This window comes from Cupressus sempervirens, chromosome 1, assembly GCF_028749045.1.
Source record: "Cupressus sempervirens isolate cs-2001-9-10 chromosome 1, ASM2874904v1, whole genome shotgun sequence".
Taxonomy (NCBI): domain Eukaryota; kingdom Viridiplantae; phylum Streptophyta; class Pinopsida; order Cupressales; family Cupressaceae; genus Cupressus; species Cupressus sempervirens.
In genome coordinates this window covers 75,271,234-75,294,210 of record NC_143118.1, presented here as the reverse complement: position 1 = coordinate 75,294,210, position 22,977 = coordinate 75,271,234, and the positions used below count along the sequence as shown (strand labels likewise).

At 32.2% G+C, this 22,977-nt stretch overlaps 1 protein-coding gene across 1 annotated transcript; it reads left to right on the top strand.

The window, feature by feature from the left end:
- Nucleotides 1–14,736: 14,736 nt before the first annotated feature.
- LOC149576259 (F-box/kelch-repeat protein At1g80440-like) lies at nt 14,737–15,774 on the top strand. Its single transcript, XM_089813777.1, has one exon. It carries the CDS (start codon nt 14,737–14,739, stop codon nt 15,772–15,774), a length of 1,038 nt encoding a protein of 345 aa, XP_089669903.1.
- The last annotated feature ends 7,203 nt before the right edge of the window (nt 15,775–22,977 follow it).

The window sequence follows — 22,977 nt, the reverse complement described above, 5'->3', positions numbered from 1 at the left end:
GGTCAACAAGGAAAATTAGACCTCCACAAAGATTTTCTCCCTCTTTGTATTCTATTTTACTTACTGATGCTGGTGAACCTAAAAGTTATGATGAAGCTATGTAGGTGGATACTAAGATTCAGTGGGAGTCTGCAATGAAAGATGAAATGGACTCTTTGCTAAAGAATAAGACATGGGATCTATGTAAGTTGGCTACAGGTAAAAAGGCTTTACAGAATAAGTGGCTTTATAGGTGGAAAGAAGAGGAAGGAGGTAAGAAAATATTTAAGGCTAGGTTTGTTGTAAAAGGATTTGCATAGAAAAAGGGAATTGATTTTGATGAGATATTTTTTCCTATTGTTAAAATGACTTCTATTTGTACTGTTTTAAGTCTTGAGGCTACTGAAGATTTGCATTTAGAGAAATTGGATGTTAAAATAGCTTTTCTTCATGGTGATTTGGATGAAGAAAAATATATGGCTCAGCCATAGGGTTTTGAGGTCAAAGGTAAGGAGAACTTAGTGTAAAAATTGAAGAAAAGTTTATATGGCTTGAAGCAAGCACCTTGGCAATGGTATCTGAAATTTGATAGTTTTATGCATGAGCATGGCTATAATAGGTGTCATTTAGATTACTATGTTTATTTTAAGAGGTTGGATGATGATAGCTACATTATTTTATGTTTATATGTTGATGATATTCTTGTAGCTGGGTCTAACATGGATCATATTAAGGAGCTAAAATGCCAGTTAGCACATGCATTTTCTATGAAGGTTTTGGGGGCAGCAAAACAAATCCTTGGTATGAAGATTTGTAGAGATAGGAAGAATAGAACATTAATGCTATCTCAGGCTGATTATGTTGAGAAGGTGTTGCAACGTTTCTCTATGGAGAATGCTAAAGCTGTCAGCACACCTTTACCTGGTCATTTGAAATTGACTAAGGAGATGTGTCCTAAGACACAGGAAGAGGAGGATAAGATGTCCAAGGTACCCTATGCTTCAGCTGTAGGAAGCTTAATGTATGCTATGGTATGTACTAGGCCAGATATTGCACATGCAGTGGGAGTTGTTAGCAGGCATATGAGTCACCTAGGATTTGAGCATTGGAATGCTGTCAAGTGGATTCTCAGATATTTGAGAGGAACATCCAATAAGTGTTTACACTTTGGGGGATCTACTACTGATTTACAGGGCTATGTTGACTTAGATTTGGTAGGGGATATTTATACCAGACGGAGTACTACAGGTTATGTCTTTACTGTTGGTGGGGCAGCTGTGAGTTGGGTTTCTAGGTTACAAAAGATTAATGCTCTATCCACTATAGAGGCAGAGTATGTTGCTACTAAAGAGGTATCTAAGGAGATGATATGACTTTAATTCTTCTTGGAATAATTGGGACATCCTCAGAAGGATAATTATTTGTTCACAGATAATCAGAGTGCCATTCATCTTGCAAAGAATTCAGCTCTGCATTCTAAGACCAAACACATACAGTTGTGGTACCATTTCATTCGGTCAATTTTGGAGGATGGACAGTTAAAGCTGGAGAAGATCCATACAAATGACAATCCAGCAGATATGTTGACAAAGGTTGTAACAAGGGAGAAGCTGAACTCCTCTTCAGTTTCAGTTGGTCTTCTAGACTGAACATGAATAAAAGAATAGTAGAGTCTAGGGTGGTTTGATCCAGAGGGAGCCCCATGTGGTAGTAGTATTGCTACAAGATCAGTCTCCAAGTGGGAGATTGTTGTTTAGTGTGGAGCCTGATTAGCCCCCAAGTGGGAGATTGTTAGATTATGGTGACTGATCAGGAAAGTAAATATTATGGCCGACATATGGCCGACATGTTGTAACCCTAAAATGACATAAAATTTTGTATAAAAGGTTTTAGGGTTAGGTATTTTTCATTATGTTGGGATGCAAAATTGCTTCTTGCAGTGGTATTGAGTTGTAAGGGATTACAGACTGTAATTAGGTTGTAATCACTGGATTGTAATAAGATTGGACTTGTTGTTTGGTGGATGTAGCCAGGGATTGGGTGAACCACATTAAATCTTGGTGCCTTGTGTTCATTTCTGTGTGATCCATTATTTTTCTATTATTGGTTATATTTGCACGTAGTTTTTATTTCTGTCCGTGGTTTATCCTAACACTATACATGCCGAGCTACAATATGTGCTGAGCTAGAATTTTAATAGGTACCAAGTGACTTCGGGTGACTTCAAGTGCTAAGTAAGCAATAGATTCCGAGTAATAAATAGGTGTTGAGTCATAGTTCATGCCAAGAAAGATAGAATGTAACATGTGTCGAGTGATCCAAAAATATACATGTGCTAAGAAACAGAGAGTATAATAGGTGCCAAGCAAACCAGGATAGTATATGTGTTGAGCACCAATGATGCAGTATGTGCTGAGTAACATAGAATCAACATAGTAGTTTGTGCCTTCACAAACTAAGACGTAGAACCATTTTTGGATGATTCACGAAGGGATAAGAAGATAAGATTGAATCTTTACATTTACCTATGATATTAGCATGCAACCAATCATAAAATTGCAGAGAACATGCAACCAATGGGCTAAATCTAAGGATTTGAGTAGGAATTTTGAGTTTGTGATTTCATTTTAAACCCTAAGTCTAAAAAATCTTTATAAGAAGACTTAGACACCATAATTTTGAGTTGCTATGAAGTTTTTGAAGAAAATTCTAAGCAGATAGGAAACTGCAGAATAGAGCAAGCAGTAGGGGTGTCATGGACTTAGTGAATTGAGCAACAATTACACATTTAGTTGATTAGAATAGAACAAGGGACACACACCAAGATTAGATCAAGCAAGGATCACATCAAAGAGAGTAATCCAAGTGCTTGAATCTAGTAATAGGAGATTGCATACTATCAAGTTAATTGTTCTAATACTTTCTTATCATTGTATTAGATGTTGGAAATCCTATATTGATAGGTTAGCTTAACAGCTAGGTGGGAGAACCTTTGGAGAAGGTGAATGAAAATCCTATTGAATTAGGTGGTCCTAATAGCCTTCTATAAATACTTTAATAAGGTGACACTTCTTGTAAAGTGTTTGTAAATCCTTTAACTAGGCCACTACTGACACAATGTAAACCCTTTAATAGGGCAAACCATCATAAGTGGTCAAACAATTATTGCTGTAGTGATTTTGTGAGTATCATCCCCACCCCAGTTTTACCTTCTTATTCCTAGAGGGTTTCTGGGTTACCAAATTCCTTGTGTTATGTGTTGATGCATGCTTTTATTTCATGTTTGTTTGTATGTTTACATGCATATAGTTTACTTTCAATTATGTGTTGAAAAGGATATAAAAAGGATAAAAACTAGCTATTTCTGATTCACCCCCCAAAAGTACTCTTCCCAATTGAATATTCCAATAGTTTGTGTGCAATTTCAAAGTTGGAAGATCATCCCTATTCTACCCTTGCAATTTTGGTGGTTCGATGCCATCATATTCTATCATTAGAGGTATTTCTTATATATCTCACTATGTACTAGATTTGCTAATCATTGTCAAGTGATGATTCATTTGTATATGGTCAAATCTTGTCCAAATGCCTAGATTTAATCATAAGTATTGTGATCTGTGAGTATTAATTACATTTAGAATTCTTTTGTCATCAGGTGTGTGAATTCATGAATTGATATTAGGTATTTCACATCTATATGGTATATGCACAATATTATTATTTTCTCTTCATACAATTAACAATACACCCCCTCTGTACTCCTCCCTCCATCCACCATACTACCTCCCTCTGTACTCCTCCCTCCATCTATCATACTACTCCCTCTATGCTCCTCCCTCCCTCTATCATACTACCTACCTCCATCTACTATACTACCACCCTTTGTAATCCTCCCTCAATCTTTTGTACTACCCCCCTTTGTACTCCTCCCTCCATCTATTGTACTTCCTCCCTCTGTACTCCTCCCTCCGTCCACTATACTACCTCCCTCCATACTCCTCCCTCCATCCACTATACTACCCCTTCCGTACTCCTCCCTCCATTCACCATATGCCAACATGCCAAAATTTTGGTACACCAACCTCCCAGCTACACATGAACATTACACTCCTTGGCAAAAAGAGCAATGAAAAAGAATATGCCTGCAAATTTCAGATAATTCACATATAGAGCACAAATCAAAATTATATATATATATATAACATTTTTATTTATAACTTTAAAATGTACATGACAATAATAATTTGATTTCTATATCATTAGGGAGATAACTAAATTTTATATTATCAATATAATAAATAAACATAAACTTTAAATTTAAATTTAACTTTTCAATAAATATATTGTTAAAAAAAGATATAACATCAATTATCAACATTCTCTTGGTTCTCATGTTGGCAAGGTATAGACATGGATATAGTCTACAATTTACAAAAAAGAAGAGGTATCTCATATTTGATATACTTTCAACGCATGTCCCCTTTGCCTCTAACCTAGTTTGTAAAGATGCCTCTTACTCATTGCCAAAAACCAACTCTTTTGTTGGTCTAATCTAGTAAATTTGATTTGTACCTTTTTCGCTTGTGAAATATTACATTATCTACTTCAAATTTATTGTTCTAAATATGACCTGCAAATAAAGATTTCAATCTTATTAAAATATTAACAAAAATAGAACTTAATTTGATACTTAGAATCTCTTGAAAATAAAACACATTTATTTAATGCACTCATTGATCTAAAATCCCCCTTGCAATTTGACATGTCAATCTCATTTTATTTATTTGGATCTTTTTTGTCATTTTAGGGGAGAGGGTCCAATATCTTAACATGTTCCAATGGTTGTGATGGGAGTTGTTAACTTAATACCCATTAATTTTCTAATGGCTAGATGATGAAAACCAAAATAAGTAGGAAATGCTTGTGTAGTTTGAAATAATGTATCTTGTTATATGAATGTGTTTATAGCATGATAGAAATATTTTTTTTAAAAAATATTTTCGCAAGGCGTCGCAATTGCGATGAAAGACTCAAAAAAATGCTATTGGGCCAACAATAGTGTCATCGCATGTTCATTGCTCTTGTGATAGCTAAATCCAATGGAATTTCATCACATCCGCAACACTATTGTCACACACCATCACACTTGTGGTGGACAATCTGATGGATGAATGGCAGCCATAGAGTGTGGGTATCACTATGGTGACAAAAAAATGGAACTATAAGGTATCATAATTATGATATCTACCTATCACAATGATGACAATGTGATGATGACCTATTGGCATTGTCGTCTAGCAAACTACAATGTTATTTACATCACAATTGCAATGGAAGAGCTTTCCATTGTAATGTGCAATGTCAAAAGTTTGATGCCCATCTGATGGGAGCCAATTTTTGGTACTTTTGCTTAGGCGATGATTTACCATCACAATTCAGGTCCAAATGTAGTAGTGTGAGTTGTGTTTCTAAGACTAGGTGCTAGAAGGAGATTCTCCAAGCTCAAGTTGTGGTGATGCTCCTGTAAGAACTTACATTACAAGTGTATTGTAATCTTCTTGACTTGATAATACATTATGTAGGTTTTGGAGAGTGGGGATTTTCTCTTGAAAGGGTTTCCCCATAGCAATACTATGTTATGTGATTCAATGTTATTTTGATTATTCTTTTGTGTACTTCTTGACATATTTGTGATGCTTAAGTTGAAATTTGCATAGTCATCCTCTCAAGATTACTATAGGAAGTGTTTCCGCATGCCTCTACTTCCTTTCATTGAAGAGATGAGTAAATTTCATATTATCAATATAATAAATAAACAAAAACTTTAAATTTGAATTAAACTTTTCATTAAAAAAATTGTTAAAAAAAGATATAACATCAATTATCAACATTCTCTTGGTTCTCATGTTGGCAAGGTATAGTCATAGATATAGTCTACAATTTATAGAAGAGAAGAGGTGTCCCATATTGATATACTTTCTACACATGTCCCTTTCACCTCTAACCTAGTTTTTAAAGATGCCTCTTACTCATTGCCAATAACTAACTCTTCTGCTGGTCTACTCCAATAAATTTGATTTGCACTTTTTTCGCTTATGAAATACTATACTATCTACTTCAGATTTCATGTTCTAAATACGACCTGCAAAAAAAGATTTCAATCTTATTAAAATATTTGCAAAAATAGAACTTAATTTGATACTTAGAATCTCTTGACAATAAAATAAATTTATTTAATGCACTAACTGATTTAAAAGGCCCCCTGCAATTCAACTTGTTAGGGTGCTCAAGTACTGGGTCTTCTGCCTATATACTTGCACCCTCAAGTAGTACATATTGACCTATCCCATTTGGCTCTTTTCAGCCTACACGACTCCAAGTGTCACCTCTAGATAGCCTCAAAATCACATTTACCATATTTGAATTTTGAGTCTATACACCCTCCATAGATTCTAAACCAAATGTTTAATTAAAAACATGACAAAATTGAGCTAAAAGTGTTTCAATTGTGTATATGTTCTAATGGAAGTGATGGAAGTTCTTGATTTGATACCCACACTTATTGATTTAATATCTACGATTATTGACTTAATATCCATTTTTAAAAAAATATTGCACTAGTTATTATAGACTTTCGAGTTGTTAGTAAAACTAGTATAAATAATTTAAATAAATCTATCTAAAGAAATGCTGATAGATATCCACTACAAAATAATTATAATTTAATTTACTATATCTAAAATTATTTATATTTCCTTTATCTCCATTTATTTTATTTTTTACTAATTTAAGATTTTTATTTTAATTTATTAAAAAATGGATGATTTATTTCTACAAATATTATAATTTAAATGGATATTTTATGTTCTATTTATTAAATTATTTGTAAAAGTATATTCTATTTATAATAAGATTTAAATTTTTGACATGTAGATGGTTGTCAAATTTAACCTAGAAGAATAAAAGTTGACATTAACACGCTCACACCATCTCACTCCCCCATTTTGCTATTGTAGAATGTCTATCGACATTAACGATGACTACCCATAATTGAATGAAATGTTCCCTTAGTTATAAAAAATAACTAGTGATACCACATTAGCTGTGTAAATATGAGTATTCTTTTTGCATGATTATTGGTCTCACTTTTTATTTAGATTATTTTGATGTCTTAACAAAAAAAAATGCTAACATGACATGATAATGTGGATATGAAATTTCTACATAGAATTGTGAAAAGTGCCAAAAGTGCAAAGTTAAAGTGCTCTGCAATAATATGTGTATTAGATTTTTAGTACCAGATTTCTATGCCATTGGGCTGATTGATAATTTTCTTGTAACCCATCTCCTTTGTGTAATAGGCCCAAAGAATGTGAAATGAAAATGCACATACATACACAACAAATTTATTATAATAACAAGTGAATATATACAACCTAAAATCTGTTCGTGTAGTTGAGAAAAACTATATTAATCGTTACATAATCAAATTGTCGAAAAACTACTTCTTAAATAAATTAAACTAAAGATTTCCCAAAGGATTAGTTAGCATTCTCCCCTTAATATAAAGAGATATTTGTCATGCCAAGTAGCATTCAAAATTGTCTGAATTTAACATGTCCCAGTGCTTTAGTAAAAATATCAGCAATTTTTTCTTTTGGAACAATGTTTTAGCTGTACAGTTTTTGCCTCAACATGATATCGAATCAAGTGATATTTGGATATATATGCTTGGTTCGATCATGAAATTTAGGATTCTTGGCCAATTGTATTGCAGAATTATTATCAACAAATAAAGTTGTTGAAGTTATCTTTTTCTCTTGCAAGTCATCAAGACTTTTCTTGAGTCACATAATTTCTTTCATATCTTGAGCTATTGCTACATATTCCACTTCATTTGTAGAGTCAACATGAATTGTTTGTTTTCTGATCTCCAAGTAATAGCAACTGATCCTAGGGTCATCAAATAACTAGAAGTAGATAACCCATTCTCTTTATCACCATTAAAATCTGAGTTAGAATAGCTAGTAAGATGGAAGTCTGAAACTTTTGAATATTTTATGCCAGGAGTTTGAGTTCCTTTTAAATATTTTAAAACTCCTTGTGCTGCAATCCAATGCCATTCACATGGTTTATGCATAAATCTGTACAACATTCCTACTGCAAAGTTAATGTCAAGGTGAGTAGTGGTGAGATAAAACAAACTTCCAACAAGCTGCCTGTACTTGGTTGGATCTTTAAAAGCATTTCCTTCATTGGATGAAATCTTCATATTTTGCTCCATTGGAGTTGAAACAAAATTACAATCTTTCATGCCAAATCTATATAATAACTCTCCAATATTTTTTTCTTTGAGAAATAAAAATGAACTTAAGATTTTGAATGACTTCAATACCTAAGTAATAATGAAGTTATCCCAAGTCAGTCATATCAAAAAAAAATTTCAACTCTCTCTTAATGGATTCTATATAATCATCATTATTGCATGTAATGAGAAGATCATCAACATATACAACTAGATAAACAAATGATCTACCAATTTTATTGACAAAGAGAGTTGCATCATCTAGACTAAAATGCTTGTAGTCTAATTTGAGGAGGTGCTCAGTTAATTTTTCATACCAAGCATGTGGTGCTTGCTTCAAACCATACAAAGATTTTACCAATTTACGTACCTTTTGTTCCTGACCCTTGATTAAAAAACCTTGAGGTTGCAACATATAGACATCTTCCTTCAAATCTCCATTCAAAAAGGCTATTTTAACATCCATATGACGTATATTCCATCCTTTTTGTGCTGCCAAAGAAAAAAATGCTTGAATAGTTCCCCACCTGGCCGTAGGAGAAAAAGTTTTAGTGTAGTCAACACCTTCTGAGCATATCCTTTCGTTACAAGTCTTGCTTTGTGTTTTTCAAGTGAACCATCAACTTTATATTTGTTCTTATATACCCACTTGCAGCCAATAGGCTTGGCTACAATTGGAGGATCCACTAACCTCCAAGTACCATTTTTAATGAAAGCATCATATTCTCTTTGCATTACACTTCTCCATGCATCACTTGTTGTTGCTTCTTGAAATGAAGCAGGTTCATCAACAATAGAAAAATTTAATTCAAAATCTTTGTACCTATTAGGAATTTTCTTTGTCTACATTGATGTATGGATTGATTGCTTTGATGTTTTATCAATCTCCAAAGCCTTTGAGTTAGATTCTTCACAAGATGGTTCATATTATTTTTCAACAAGTTCTTCACAAATAATTTCAATTTTTTTAGAACTGTTGTCTTCTCTTTCAACAAGTTCTTCACAAACTATTTTATATTCTTTAGAATTTCTTTCTTTCATATTTTCTTCATTCTTTGTAACTTCCAAAGATTGACCTAGAAAGGGGATCACCCTTCAAGAGTTGGAAGTTCATTATTCTATTAATGATAGGAATTTTTGATTGAAATCTATCAAGATGAGAAATTTGTTTGTCAATACTGTGTACATCTTTTTCAAATTTAAGAAATATAACATCTCTATAAATAATAATTTTTTTATTCTCCTTATCATATAGACGATAAGCTTTGGAAGTAGTAGAATATCCCAAAAAAATGCATTTTCTAATCCTACCTTCCAATTTATTTCTCAGTTGAGCAGGAATTAAAGCATAATAGGTGCAACCAAAGACCCTAAAATGCTTGACACTTGGAAGATGGCCATGCCACATTTTATAGGGAGTTTTACTTTGTAGTGTAGTATGATTTCTATTCTTTATGTAGACAACATAGAGAACTGCTTCTCCCCAATCATACATTTTGCTACACCATTCTGCTATGGGTTATAAGGAACAATTGTTTGATGCTTAATATCATTTTCCTACAAGTATTTTTCAAAATCTTTAGAAGTGTACTCACCACCATTATCACTTCTTAGGCTTCCAATAGTGAGTTGAGTGTCATTTTTAATCCACATATGGAAATTTTTGAAGGTATCAAAAGTTTGAGATTTCTCTTTTAATAAATAAAACCAACACATCTTGGTATAGTCATCAATAAAATTAATTATGTATTTATTTCCATTTGTTGATGGAAAAGGCACAGGCCCACACAAATCTGAGTGAATGAGACCCAACTTTCTAGAAGCTCTAAACATAAAATCATGAAAAGGTTGTTTACTATGTTTGCCTAAAATGCAAGCAACATATTCAGAAATCTATTTTGGCATAGTGGGAAGTCCTTGAATTTCATTTTGTTTCATAATTCTAAGACTATCATAGTTAATGTGACCAAATCTGGAAGAAATTTGCATAATTATGAGAATTTGATGAAGCACCTTTGAAATATAAAAGTTTATCATCTTCAACTCTAGTCATTACAATCACATGATCACCATCTCTTCTAATATCAATAATACCATCAAACATATGTATTGAATGACATTGCTATCTAATATGCACAAGTGATATTAAATTTATCTTCAATTGTGGAAGATATAGAATATTAGAAAGTATGTAATCAGCAAGACTTGGTAATTTAAGTCTGATAGACCCAATTCCTCAAGGTTTTAACTCAAATTTGTTAGAAAAATACACTACTCCATCCACTTGATCATTGAATTTCTCAAAAAAATCTCTTCTAAATGTCATATGAGATATGGCTCCAGTATCTAACAACCAAGTAGCATTCAAACTAGAATTTGAAGTACTAAAAACTTTTTCAATCCCAATATTACAATGTGTTATAACATAATGTGCAAATTTAGGAGGGTTACCTTTGTCTGGTGGTTTCTCCTTCTTGTCACAAATTTTCTCCCATGGAGTTCAACAAATATTGGCACTATGACCCATTTTTCCACATCTATAGCATTATATAGATTTCCTTTCTTTTTGTTGATAATCTCTATGTTGGTGTTGTGGTTGAGAATATTGTCTACCATCTTGATAAGTTTTATCCCCCCTGCCTCTAGACTGCCTTCTTGTCTTCTTCCATGACCTTTATTGCTATTGTCATGTTTGGAAGGCTCATCTTTGGATGTTTTCCCTTGTTATTTTTGTGCAAGACACAAAGTCTCAATATTTGAAAGTGACTCTTTCTTCCCAAATACTTTTTCTCTCTCTGCAATCTTCTCCACAAGTTTGTCAAATGTTATATCTTTCATCTTTTAATTCAAGATAGTGTGAATACTTTTTTTCTCTTTGCAATCTTCTCCACAAGTTTGTCAAATGTTATATCTTTCATCTTTTCATTCAAGATAATGACCTTTTTTGATATTGTCATGTCTAGAAGGCTTATCTTTGGATGTTTTCCCTTGTTATTTTTGTGCAAGACACAAAGTCTCAACATTTGAAAGTGACTCTTTCTTCCCAAATACTTTTTCTCTCTCTGCAATCTTCTCCACAAGTTTGTCAAATGTTATATCTTTCATCTTTTCATTCAAGGTAGGGTAAAGAACTTTAATAAAAACAGTGAGTTGTAAATCTACTTTTACACCTGTGGCTTCAATATCATGAAATAAAGCTTTAATTTCAAAGGCTAACTTCATTGGATTGGTATTTTTTATTTCTAAGTTGAATAACTTCATTAATAATTGAATGATGCCAAGTTTTGAATGAGAATCATATAGACCTTTGAGTTTCTTTAATGCTACAAATGCACTCTTACAAGAGATTATATGTCTACTTACCTCTTTAGTAATAGAGGCAGCAATGAGAGCATAACCCCTTTTGTCTTTACTCTTCTAGATGAAGAGTTCCTTTTCATCTATAGTCTACTCGGGCTCTTCATTTTCATCTTTGCTTTCACAAACATCATCCCACAAATCATTAAAAATAAGAGTATTTTTAACTTTTGAAAACCATTCATGATAATTTTCTTTTCCAGAAAGAACTATTCCAACTATTGAAATTAAAGAATGCATTGGAATCACAATTCAATCTAAATTCCTTTTCTCCAACAACTTGACTCTGATATGATACCATTGTAATAGGCCCAAAGAATGTGAAATGAAAATGTGCACACACTTTTATTATAATAACAAGTGAATATATACAACCTAAGATCTGTTTGGATAGTTGAAAAAACTATATTAATCATTACATAATCAAACTGATGGAGAAACTACTTCTTAAATAAATTAAATTAAAGATATCCTGAAGGATTAGTTAGCACTTTGGTTGGAGAAGGCTAAGCAAAACCGGAGCTTGTTGGAGACATGGAGTAAGCCTCAACTCACAATATCCTGACTGAAACAACTGCATTGATACATAGCTACACTTGCCAGATTTAGAATCTAGGTTGCCCAAACTCACCATTAGACCAGAAGTGACACGTCCTATGTTGGCTTTCTTGGTTTTTCTTAACAGTTTATGTGAGAACTTTAACAAACACATCTGCAACATCCAACTTCCCCGTTTGTCTCATCTATTCTCCAATTTGCTCAAGTATATGAGGCCTGCTTTCATGTGAAAAATCAGCGAGGAATTTATCATAATTGAAGAGAAGAGCCCTCGAGTCCTTCAATGTAGGTGCATAAGCATGTTGTAGGTGTGAATGGTGGCTTTCAAGTCGCATTGTGTAATCTGATCATAGAGTTTAGCAGCTTCATCTGGTTTATATAGATCCGCCATGCTTTTTATCAGAGCATTGTACGTCTGGCCGTCATGAGGAATCACAAATTTGTACCGTTCAATCAAAGGAAATATCTGCACCGTTTTTAATTTCATCTCTCTACTAGCTGCACAAGTTTTGACAAAACGTCATCCATGTTCTTCAGTCTTTCCTCGCAGATAGAACTCTTGCCCGTTGAAGAACTCTTCCAGCAGTGAAAATTTTGCATATTCCATTTCCTATTTCGCTTTAAATTAAGTTTGCATACGTTTGTGTTCGTGGAAATTATCTTTAAATTTTAAATTCAAAGTAGAAGAAATCTTCTCCATTACTATTATATTTATTTTGTAATCTTCGAAGTTCTATTTAAGAATTAATTTTAAATTATTTTAATGAGATATTATTAAATTGAAAGATCTATTGTTATGTTTTCATTTTGTCTAATCTCGTATCTGTTATATATGTCTGTGCGTAAAATTTGATTTGATTCTTTTACTGTATTTTAGGTTGATATATTTTTTATATATAATTTATTACATCTATTTTTTAATAATTTATAACTTCTTGATGTTTATTATAACTAATATAAAAACAATCTTAATATAATAAAAATAGTAAAAAATATAGTTTAATTTCTCAATGTAACTAACATTTCTAAAAATAGTGAGATGGATTAAAAATAATCTAATGTCCAGCTATTTTATTTTATCTTTAAATTCTAAATTCAAAGTAGTCTATTATTAATATGTTTATTATTTTTAGATTTTTGAAGTTCTATATAGTATTAATTTTAAATTATTTAAACTAGTATAGATATCTTAAATAAATCTAATCTATCTAAAGAAATGTTGATACCACTACAAAATAATTATAATTTAATTTACTACATTTAAAATTATTTAAATTTCTTTTATCTCTATTTTTTAAACTAACTTAAGTTTTTGATTTTAATTTCTAAAAAAATAGATGATTTATATCTCTAAATATTATAATCTAAAGGAAGATATCTATCCCTTTAGTTCATATTATTAGCAACTATTATGAATTATCAACCTAATGTTATCCATATTTTTAAAAGAATATTCTATTTATAATAAGATTTAAACTATTGACATGTGGATGGCTGTCAAATTTAACCTAAAAGAATAAAAGTTAACTCTACCTACCTATAGACATTAACTAGTATAGATATCTTAAATAAATCTATCTAAAGAAATGCTGATAGATATCCATTACAAATTAATTATAATTTAATTTACTACATCTAAAATTATTTATATTTCCTTTATTTCCATTTATTTAGTTTTCTACTAACTTAAGCTTTTTCTTTCAATTTCTAAAAAAATGGATGATTTATATCTCCAAATATTATAATTTACACAAATACGGTATTTATCAATATTTTATTAAAAGTATTTTCTATTTAATAGAAGATTTAAAATTTTGACATGTAGATGGATGCCAAATTTAACCTAGACGAATAAAAGTTAACATTAACACATTCACACCATCCCACTCCGCCCATTTTGCCATTGTAGGATGCCTATGGCATTAATTAGATATTATTAAATTCAAAATCTATTATTATATTTTCTACTTGTCTAATCATGTAAACATTCTTCCACTTAATCAAACAAAATTTAAGTTTAAAGTTAATTTTAGCTTTAATATTTGTTTCTTTTCAAATTGTATATATAATTTGATTTGATTGTTCCATTGTATTTCACTAGATATTTTTGATCAATTTCATATTTCATATTTTTTAATTTAGTTGTTGATATATTTTTGAAATATTATTTTATTATATCTATTTAAAAAATAGTAATTTATAACTTATTGATCTTTATTATATTTAATATAAAAACTATCTAATGGAAAATTTAATTTAATTTTTCAAGGCAACTGATATTTCTAAAAATAGTGAGATCGATTAAAAATATTCAGAACATCAGACGTATTCTATATTTGGAATTTTTTTTTAAAAAGTGAGCAAATATAGTAAAAATCACGAGGTATCAAGGCACTTTTTGCTCGGTATATATATAACATGGCATATGCTGGGAAATCTATTTGTTTGAGACGTTACAGCTATGCTCTTTGTTTCGAATTCATGTGAGCACTGGTAAGATCAAGATTATTTGAGAATCGTTTCAGCAGTGTATACAAATGATGGAGTATTTTAGTGTAATTCCAGAAGAGTTGGTAAGGGAAATCTTAATGAGAGTGCCTTTTGCATCTCACGGAAGAGTGAAGGAAGTATGTAAGAGTTGGAAGAGAATGTTGGAAAACTCAGAGTTTTACGAAGACAGGAGGAGTCGTGGGAGGTCCGAAGAGTTGATATGTTTGATTGAGAATGTTCGCATAACTACATTTGACCCCGTTAACCAGTTGTGGGGAAGACTCCCTCCCGTCCCTGCCAAATTTAAACTCTACTCATTATCCAAGTGTGTTTGTGTGAAGCATAAACTGGTTTTACTAGGGTTAAGATATGAGTGCTGCAGAGTGGGTTTAAAGAGGAAGAGAATATCAAACATGACTGTTTTGGTCTTTGATTTTGTGTCTTTCCAGTGGAGCAAAGGTGCAGATCCACCCATCACAGAGATCATGTTTGACTTTGCGTGCTGCGCATCTCCTGAAGGAGATGAGATTTATATCGTAGGAGGAAGAGAATGTGATTGGAAGAGTACGAGCCAGGCTGCAGTTTTCAACGTGGAGAGAGATGAGTGGAAGCTTCTTCCCAACATGCTTCAAAAGGAGTGGCTGTGTTCCTCGATTTTTATAGAAGGCATGCTCTATGTTGTCAGCTTGTTTGATGAGGAGCTTCAGCGGTTCGATCAGGAAAGAGGAGTTTGGTCCACTTTGCCCAACATCTGGTTTGCCCAAGATTATATGCATCCCATTGTGGCCGCATTTGAGCGTCTGTATTGCTTCCAGTGGGATTCTGTGGCAGAATTTGACTCTACACAGAATTTGTGGGCGGAAGTTGATGCTCTTCCTCGGCCTCTTGATAGCGTTGATGCAGCTGTATTTGGGGAAGATGGGATTTTCTTGAGTGGGATTGAATCGGACACCAACGATAAAGTTTTCTACATGTATTACCCTCCATTGGAAACAGGGGTTAACACAGGGAGATGTGTTTCTGTTGAGATGCCTCAATACTTGTCCCGCAGCAAGATCGAATCTGTGGCCACTATGACTATTTGATTGGTTTTCCTTTTCTTCTTCCTTCAAATTGATTGTTATAATGTGCTTTTTTCTTCAAATACTCTAAATTTGGCTTTGCTATTACCTGAAATTTAATGCACCAAGTTATACTCTTTAAAAGCGGGTGCTGAATCCTAGTATGTATATGTATTGCTTTAATATATTGATTTGTGGGACATAAAAGTGTGATTGTCACAATCTCTGAATCAAATCATTTCAATATGTGTCAAAATTTTTGTAATTTATGTCTATACTCTTTAATTTTCTTTTTCAAAAGAAGATAGAAACAAAGTTATATGGAGATTGATTTCGGTTTGCCTTTCTTTTTTGAAAGAAATTTCTCTGATAGAGTTGTGAAGTATCTTTCCTGCAAATTCTGCCATTCATTGTTCTTGGTTTTATTTAAATTCTTGTTGAGATTTCATTTTTCTTGGTTTTATTTAAACAATTTTTAAGGATGCTTTGAAATTATAATTATTTGATTTTCATCCAATTTTGCAGTTCATATATGAGAAAACATTTTTGAAAAGAAAATATATTGTATATTTATCCCATGTTCTTATATGTCACTACTTAAGTGCAATTTTAGCTTAAATTTTAGTGGTTTGAGTATCTCCATTCAAACTTTTAATGTTGGGAAAAGATTAATTGGAATCTTACTATTGTTTAGGAATTGAAAATAAGCTCTAGCAAAAATAAAGGATCATTGTAGAATGGTTATAAATTTAAATTGTTTATAATATTGTGATTTCATCAAACTTAAATTGTTATGGGGATATGCAATATTGTTGAGCTAGGGTGAAGGGGAGTGAAGTGTCAAGAGTCACCAAACAATATTTAAATTAAATTATAAATCTTAACTATATTAGTATTTCAATGATTATAATAAATAAAATTTAAAAATTAAACTTATTTATATAAATATATTTTAGTAGATTTGAGCTCAAGAATATGAGGAACAACAACACAACTTCAAACCAATTATTAATAATTTTTGCTATTCTTGTATGTACCTTTTCATTTTGTTTTTTTCAAGAAGAAGATAGAAACAAAGTTATATGGAGATTGATTTTGATTCACCTTCCTTTTTTGAAAGAAATTATTTGATAGAATTTTGAAGTAATTGTTCTATAATTCATTCATTTTATTCTTTTATTAGTACAAGGCAAATACTGTTGTATTGAGTTGTATTCTATTAATTAATAATCAATATAGCTCAATCAATCAAATTGTTTTATTATTATTTAGATGACTCAAAAGTTCATGAGTATAATTCTTTATTTTTATAATGTTCTCTAACTATAGAAATAGTTTTATATTTAGTAGAAATTATTTGTAACCTTGAATTCTAATATATTTTATTAGTTAGTATTTGTCTTATTAAGCTAAGTACTATTATAAAATATTATTTTAAGTTTATTGTTACTTTATTAATAAGAATAATTATAGTTATCATTATAAAAACTATAATTAAATTTTTTTAATCAATTAAAATATTTCAAATACTATTGTAAAATTATTGAATTAAAATTATATCTATATTAAAAACTAAATGCAAATTCTAAGCCACTATATGACACTTGTTTACATTGTTGTTGCAAAGATAATGTCTCCATTGATGAAGGCAATGGAAAAACTACTCGAACTATATTTGAACTATACAAATTTAGAAAATGATCACATATAAACCTCCGTAACTATATGAGCTGACTTATAGATAAACAAAATTTAAAGAGGGAAAAACTGTATTGCCTTACCTCTACATTGATAGGAAAAATCTATTGTTTTGCTCAAGAATATTGTTCATAATTTTTTAATCTTTTTTTCTATTAAATATATGGAGATAAAAAAAAGAAAAGAAATAGAGTAGCCAATATGTCCAACGAGAATTATCAAGGAGGCTTAACCTCCAACCGAAGCCATAATAGAAGTATTACAAAATATACACCTCAAAACATGGACAACGACATAAACCAATTAGTGAAGAACATCAATATAAACATTTACCCAAATAGTCCAACAGTTGCATGCTTTTGTACATGCAATAAGTGTGCCGATAGGAGATGAGATTTAAGAGAAAAATGTAGAATGAACATTAAATAATGTAAATTCAACTTTTTTTAAAGTGAATAAAAAAATAAAAAAGTTGAAGATTAAAACATGATATAAAATTTACAATCTTTAAAAAATTGAATATTTCTTAACAAATATGTTCTAGATTAAAAATTAAAAATTAAATGAATAAAAATCACAACATATGAACTAATGTGGAGATTCCAATTGATAAATTGAAAAAGAAAAATAATAATTAAAAGTGGAGATACCTAATAATTATAAAAACAAGAGTTAAAAGTGGAGTGAGATAAAAAAAACTGAATGGTAAATAATTAGTGGGAAGGATTTGCAAACTTTTAGCCAAATAGGCAACTTTTTCGATAAACTGTCAACTTTTCTGTCAAAAATTAAATTTCCAAGGACAAAGTTCCCACAAATAGCCTATCAGCTAAAATATTGAAAGAGTGTTTCCTTGGTATTTATTAGGTCAATATTTCAAAACTTTAAGTTAAATGGGAAAAAAAATCAAAGGAACAACTGCTTACTCTCTCTCCCAAAACTATAACCTTCCAAAAAAGTTAAGATTGGAGAGTTGGAGTTAGTGGCCAGCCTTCTCACTCTCTCTCCTCAAACCTCTACTTACTCTCTCTCCCCAAACCTCAACTATTCAAAAGTTTGAGTTGAGATTTGAATCCCACCCCAAGGTTGTGTCATAGTCCTTACTTAGACTTTTGAGCCCAAACTCCAACTTTTAAATCAAGTTAGAAGATATAATCTAAAAAAATACTCTTTACGGAGGCTTTGGAAATCATGTATAGAGATATTGAAAGTAGAACTAACACTTTGAATAAATTATGGATAGCTATCAAGGCACAATATGAAGACAACTTTCAATCTCCGGTATGAATCGAGATGCACAGTTGGAAAAAGCTTCATAGAAACTCATGGGAGCCATTATATCAAAATACTCTTACAGATGTCCACACAACTTTTATGAAGATGCATTTGGGAGTTGTAAACCCTCTAAGAAATCCAAAGCAATAACCCGAAATCATTTGATTAGAGATGAATATCTATCTTTGAAACTATTGCTTTGGCAATGAACACATAAGAGGAGCTCTAGAAAACATGTACAAGGAATTTCATGTCAAATATTTGGCACAATTATTGTAGATAAATGTAGAGTATGTAGAAGATGAGAAAGCACCTACTATTTGACAAATAGTTGCATTGAAATATGATCTAGAGAGGACCATTGCCGATGATGTGATTTGTGCAAAGGAACTAAAGTAGGTAAGTATAATATATGCATACAAATTGAAACACACATGGAATGTGGAAGCATTTCTAAGGTTTGTGGACTATTCAAATACATTCACATTCCAATAAAGGGCTGAGTTATTGGGAACGTGCATAGAAAACATAGAGTCATTTGCATATTGTAAGAGATTTGATTGCACATAGTCAAAAGGTCAATGTTAATGATGAAATAAGATGTATATGTTGGAATATTTAATGTTTTTCTGGTTGTCCCATGGGCCTTCTGCATACCCACCAACCAAGTTTGATGATTTGCAACTCTAATAGAAATAACATTTAATATAGGTAGGTGAGTTCAAATTTTGAAAATGAAGGGGAAAATCTGTGAGAAGGAAAATGACAAAAGGAGGGAATGTTCTTTCATTCCATAAGATAGATCCTAGACATTTTGAAGAAAGGAGATGAGTTCAACAGAAGTAGAAAGAGTTCATTAGAGTGCAACAACAACACATGGGATTGACTTTCTATGTTTTGTGAAAGTAACATTTTGTCATGTATGAGAAGTGATTGTTCCATGCTTATTGTATGCAACCATACATTGTTGTAAGTTTTTTACGTATTTAGATATTTTGATCTTCTAGAGTTTGTAGTTCATTCTCTAGATTTATATTAATTTGATTTAGTTAATTGAAAGCAAGCAAGCATACTTGTCAATCTCAAATCTATTGTGTTTTGATCATATATCCATTGACACATTTCGATCTACATGTTAGTAGTTTTTGGAAAAATAAAGGAGAAATCATTAACTTTGTTAACACATTTTATGGAATATTTTTGTTTCCCTTCACAACATTTAACTTGTGTTTGAGCCAAATAACTTGACTCCCATCAACCAAGGAACTTGATCTCTACCTTTGTTAAGTTCTTAGTCTACCAAGATCCCTTTGACGTATGAGGAACTCAGTCCCTATTGGTGCTGAGAAACTTGACATTGCTCTATCTCAACACTTACCTTACCAAGTAGCTTGGTTGCTTTGAAAAGTTTTGTGAAATTTTAAATTTTTTACAGGGTATCAGAGCCATTAGGACCCACATACTTGTGACTTTGGGAAATTTTCTAGGTGTTGACATTTTTTGTGTAGGAGACATGGTTAGAGATGTAGGAAAGACTTGGCAGGAACCACCATCCTTTAATGGATGAAATAATGACACTTGGGTAAAGAAGATGAGAACCATTATGGTTGCAAATGACTTGTGTGAGTTTACAGTAAATAGATTCAATGATGTAACTGACACAACATGATATATTGCCCTCACCAACCATCCAAAGACTTAGCTGAAGGAGTTAAGAAGAAGGGATGCAAAATCTTTAAGCTTGATTGAGGCAGCCATGACAGAAACAATTTTTCCTAAGATAGAAATAACTAATTATTTAAAGGAAGCATGGGATATCCTTAAGATGAATTTCAGAGACACTGATAAAGTCTATGTAGTAAAGCTACATATGATTAGAAGGGAGTTTGAGAACCTTCAAATGAAGGATAATGAGTCTATTGTACACTTTAGCTTAAGGATATCTGGTTTGATAAACCAATTGAAATCAAATGGACAAGATCATGAGGAGTAGTGAATAGTTGAAAAGATATTGATAAGTCTACGTCCAAAATATGATAATCTTGTGATGATCATTGAAGATGCAAAGGACCTCACTGCTTTGAAAATGGATGAGTTTATGGGCACACTTCAAACCCATGAACACTAGATTAATAGATCAACAACATCTTCCCAAGAGAAAGACTTCAAAGCTTAGTCCAATAAAGAAGTAGGGGAAGAGAAAGAAATGGCTTTGGTAGAGGCTCTAGAGGTAGAGGCCATGGAAACTCAAAACAAAGGAATGCTGGAGGAGAAATCTTGAGTAGACAATCAAGAGGGAGCAAGAAAATCTCAAAATAACTCTAGAGGAGGTAAGAAGAACTACAACTCTTACAAGAGTAATGTAGAATTTTATTATTGCCATAAATTTGGTCATTATGCAAGTGAATGCTGGAAAAAACAAGGCAATCTTGGTCAAGACAAAATTTAAATGTGGCTAAAGTGAATGTGGGTGAAGTAAACTAATGTGGTGCAAAGTAGGATAATCCTCAAAGGAGATGTCCTTGCCCCCAACTAATAACCACACAATGGAAACACAATCTGATACCAAATGAAATTCTTTTATTCATAAATATAACTATGTGCAATTTGTCAGGCTCTAAGGACTTCCTGGTTACAACCAAATACAAAGAAAGTAATAGTTCTATAAGATCCCTCAAGATCCCATCCAAACCCTAGCTAGTCTAGATCTACACTCTGGTAGAAACCTCGATGGAAGATCCAAATTGGTACTCACAAGTTGTCCAACCAATCTCCTTGTACCCCAACCCTTAGCTACTAGCCCTTCTCAAATTTTGCTCCTCTACCACCTCCTCTTCTCCAAGATGGATGAATAATGAATAAAGACTTTACAATACCCCTACTTATAGCTAGGTAAGGCACAAGTCAGCGTAGTAAGCTAAAAATTAAATATCCCTTACATTAAATCCTTGAAGAGCCATGAGTTAGGCTCCAACAAAGATTCAATACCAAATACCTTTAAAGGCTTACAACACTTATTGAAAATATAGACAAAATTAATTAAGACCCAAATAGGTCCACTCAACTTCACAAAATCCCTTAATCATGTAGGATAGCCAACTAGCCCAAGATGCTCTTGCATTAACATCCCTAGGTGTGAAAAGAAAAGTGTGTCCCACACTTTGATGCCCAATGAAAAATCCACAACCATCTTCATCTTCACTAAAGGATTATACTCCAACATGGACAAGAAAAACAACATGCAAATCATCCACATTTGTATCACTTTGTCAAACACAAGAATCTCAACCATCCAATCAACATGCTCAATCCCAAGAACAAACTAAACATAATTCTTCATCAACTACCCTTCATCCACATCAACAACTAGTTAATCCACACCAACAATAAAAAACTCCATATCAACACAATATGTAGATCTTTGTCAACACATTCCAAAATCACAACACTAGTGGTCTCATTGCTTACAACAAGATGTTCTACAACATACAAGTCACCACTAATAGCAACTAGATCATCCATGATTGAGTGCTCTACAATCTCCATGTCAAACTCAACCAACTAATCATGAAAACCAATCTCCATCCCAACATCAACAAGATTAGGAATATCCTTAGCAACAACCTCTAGTTGCTCTATAGGTTCTGTATCAAACTCCACAAAATAATCAATGAAACCAAACACTTCCAATCCAACCTTGTAATGTTATCTTCTCTCTTGAGCAAGTCTTCTAACTAACCAGAAAACTCTCTTATGGATTAGTAGACTCCAGCTCCTCAAATCTCTATGAAACTCAACCGTCCCTTCCTTAACTCGATCAACCAAACTAGCTTCAAATCAAGTAGACATCTCTAAAACCCTCTTTTCCACCACATCATAGAGATTACCAATCACCTTAGGGTCCAATCCTCTTAGAGCCATCTTCCAATATCTATGCAAACCCTCTATAATAAATCACCAATAGATCAATCTTCTTGAACAAGATCAACCTTCTCCAACCCAAGATCCTAGTGTAAATTGCCTTAACTTTGGTGCTCTGTCTACACACTCAAGAATAATTGTTCTCTGGTACCACTTGATGTAGTGCAAGGTAGGAGAATCCCCAAAGGAGATGTCCTAGCCCCCAACTAATAGCCACATAGAGGAAACACGACACAAGATACATAATCAGATATTGAATGCAACTCTTTTATTCATAAATATAACTGATTACATGCAATGTGCTAGGCTACAAGGCTTTCCTGATTACAACCA